This window comes from Buceros rhinoceros, unplaced genomic scaffold (assembly GCF_000710305.1).
Source record: "Buceros rhinoceros silvestris isolate BGI_N320 unplaced genomic scaffold, ASM71030v1 scaffold39174, whole genome shotgun sequence".
Classification (NCBI taxonomy): Eukaryota; Metazoa; Chordata; class Aves; order Bucerotiformes; family Bucerotidae; genus Buceros; species Buceros rhinoceros.
In genome coordinates this window covers 2,170-5,361 of record NW_010409554.1, presented here as the reverse complement: position 1 = coordinate 5,361, position 3,192 = coordinate 2,170, and the positions used below count along the sequence as shown (strand labels likewise).

General features: G+C 46.6%; 1 protein-coding gene across 1 annotated transcript in view; it reads right to left on the bottom strand.

Annotated features, from left to right (window-relative positions):
• LOC104492685 (TATA-box-binding protein-like) overlaps positions 1 to 2,985 on the bottom strand; it is a gene marked incomplete at its 5' end in the record, with an annotated part of 6,808 nt that extends 3,823 nt beyond the window's left edge. The window contains 4 exon segments of the mRNA XM_010135271.1: positions 8 to 172; positions 1,004 to 1,095; positions 1,516 to 1,603; positions 2,579 to 2,985. Of these exon segments, the coding sequence (XP_010133573.1) occupies positions 8 to 172; positions 1,004 to 1,095; positions 1,516 to 1,603; positions 2,579 to 2,985 (752 nt within the window).
• Positions 2,986 to 3,192: the final 207 nt, after the last annotated feature.

The window sequence follows — 3,192 nt, the reverse complement described above, 5'->3', positions numbered from 1 at the left end:
ATCCCTGCTGACCGGCTAATGAGCGAGGGCCAAGCCTTCCAGCCGGATGGGAAACCCCACATCACAGCTCCCAACCATATTCTGTATCTTGAAGTCCAGGAACCTGGCAGGGAACCCAAGTTTCTGCACCACGCGTGCGTGCTTCCTGGCTGCGAGCCGTGATTGCTCTTCGCTAAAGGAAGAGCAGATGGGGAAAGCAGCTTTGATTAGTGCTCTCAAGCTGGAAGCCAGTTTAGAGCCACTGCTGTGCTGATCTGTCCTCCAGAAAGATAATGCTGCTGCTAGTGTCTATCCCCAGAATCACTTCAGTGAGCTAAAAGCGGAAAGTGAATGACAAAGTGCCTTTTCTGTGGTCTGTTTGAGCACACTGGAGCACGTTGCATCACCCAGGAGTTCCCTTCTTTGGGGGTTTCTTATCTGAGTTCCTTAAAACAGCTTCTAAGAGCTGCAGATACCGGTACAGTCATCCAGCTAGTTCAGGGTGGTTGCAGGGGTTGGAGAAGGTCTTCTAAGCTACAGGCTAATGCAGTATCTCAGTTTAGGGACATAAAAAGCCAAGGCAGCTGATGAACTTGAGGAAGAGAGCTTCCAAGTGCAGAAATAATCTTTGCTTTTCTCTGATTCCCATTTTCCCTAGAGGCAGGCGTGTCAGCTAGTGACCACAGACACAGAGGAGAGACTTGACATACACAAGTTATGTCCTAACTCACTTTCAAGTCAGTGAGACACACAAATAACTGCCTGACAGCTCCCGGGCATTTCAGCAGCTTTTCTGCTGATGTCTGCTCAACTTGATATTTAGGGACAGAAACACGCAGTTCAGTGATTACTAAACCACCAGCATGACAAAAGCTGGACATTTTTCAATACCAGCACTTCTTTTTCCCCTTGCAATTATCACAGCCCTTTGCTAGAGAATGCAAAGATTTTGTCGTTTTTCTTCAGAACATTGGCAGAGCTGCAAGACCCATAGAGGGAAGGGAAGAAAACGAAACAAAACTACCTTTTTGCTCCCGTGCAGACCATTTTTCCTGAACTGAAGATGAGGGCTGTTGTTCGTGGATCCCTGATTCTCATGATGACAGCAGCAAACCTCTACAAATTCAAAGGGAGACGTGACAGTCCAGCAGGGGGATTTAACTGGCACCAGATCACTGTTCATTCTTTTGAGAAATGTCACCTCCAAAGCTCAGCACAATGTGTGCTGGTTTTGGAAAAGTGTTTATTTACCTCCCTGAAGTTATTTTCCACCCCCCTCAGGACCAGGGGACTTAAGGCTACAGTCACAGGACCACTACCTCATCCCTTACATTTGGTGGAGCAGTCTGGAGTCCCTTAGAGAAAACTCATTACTCCCAGCAAGACTCCGCAGTCCAGGCCACTCGCTACAAGCGTCACGTCATACCAGTCTGACTCCAGTAATTCTCTTTCCTTCAGCCAAGGGTTTCAGGGCAGATCTTTCCTCCCCACAGAGGAAGGGAAGCGAGGATGAGGCTTTGAGTCCTGAAGATTTACCTTTGGGTTATACTCTGCGTTTCTGGCGTGCAGAGCTATGTTCTTAAGGTCTAGTTTACAGGCCAAGTTTACAGTCGATACTACATTCCTGAGGAACGAGAGAGGAATATTCTTATTGCAAGAAGCCGCCACTGCAGAGCCAATCCCCAAGATTATTAGCTTAATAAAGTCACACTCCAATTAATTGCCATCAACTAATTTCCTGCCTACTTCTTTCCCACTCTAGCATTAAGCTACTTTTGGCAAAACTTAAGTCATTCAATACCAGAATTAGTTTCTGAGCTATAACAAGGTACAAAATTATTAGTCCCTGAATGCGAAGTTTGTGTGTCTTCAATAATGACATCGCTGAAGTCTTTCCAGCTTTGAACCGAACCATTGCTGAGAGTTTACAGAGTCCCTGCAGCACTCTGAGGTAAGGGCATGTTACTCTCTGCAGGTATAAACTATTCCAGGGTTGCTCTAGCCTAGACAGGACCTTTTAACAAGGCCAGAATTTCTTGCAGTTTTCATACCCCTTTCCCTGGCTCGGTTCAGACTGTCTCCGCTCTCCGAAGAGCGGACCAACATCTTTAAACCCCTGGAATCTGCTGTCACACTTAATACTCCCCTTGCTGGAAGAAATCCTCCCCTAAGTATTTTTTGTCTTTTCACCCTGCAGACTGCAGTAACTAGCAGGACACACTCTATATCCATAACTTCTACCACACTTCTCCCTTTGAGACTTTTCTCCCTTAACAAGCCAGAGGCACTTGAGACCCTCACCCAGCCAGCAGGTTCATCAAGTCCACTCTCCCCAGTTTTGCTGAGCTGGGTGTTTTTCTGTGCCACTTGCATCTCTGTGTTGTACTGCTCAGCACAGCACCCAGCTCCCTTCCAATAGGGTCAGCTCATTTGCTCCACCTCTCCTCAAAGAGGAGTGACTGTCCCCCTAATATTTTGGGTGGGCTTGTTGAAGACCAAACCACACTTGCTGCATTCTCCAAGGGAGAAGTCAGAGCAGTACCTCACAGTTTAAGCAAAACTGTGACCATTATATATGCTACATATAACACAAACTTACTGTAACTGGGGAACTATGCCAGAGCTTTCTGATGCCGGTGTCACTGGGGTCATAGGAGTCATTGGGGTCAGAGAAGGACATGTGCCAGATGCTTCAGCAGATGGGCAAGTTGCATCTGGATAGCACAAGCTGTTTTCATCCACGAGGGTACCACTGGCCTCATTTCTTGATACTGACCCTTCAAGCTCTTCTTGCTTTTCATGACCCTCTTTAGGTTGGCTCTGTTCTTTGTTATCCTGGCTAATATCTGGAAGAAAGCTGAGATCCACAGAGGAGAAATCTGTAGGAAGCTCCTTGGGCTGATTAAACTGAGAACCAAACACCACATCTTCTGTTGTTTGAATTGGAAGGTCTACATCATAAAAGTCCATGGACGTGAACAGCTGAGGACTTGTTGAGAGGTCATCCTTGAATTAAGAAAAAGTGTCATTAAGGCTCTTGTATTAAAAGGGCAGTCTGGAACACTCCCACAAATGAAGAAATACCAGATACCTCAAGCAGCGGCTGGGGGTACTGTCATCATGCACACGACCAACATAACTGCTCACGAGTTTTTTCAAGGAGGACAGCTGGCAGTTTGGGGCCAGCTTTAACTCCCATTCAGTACTTACTAT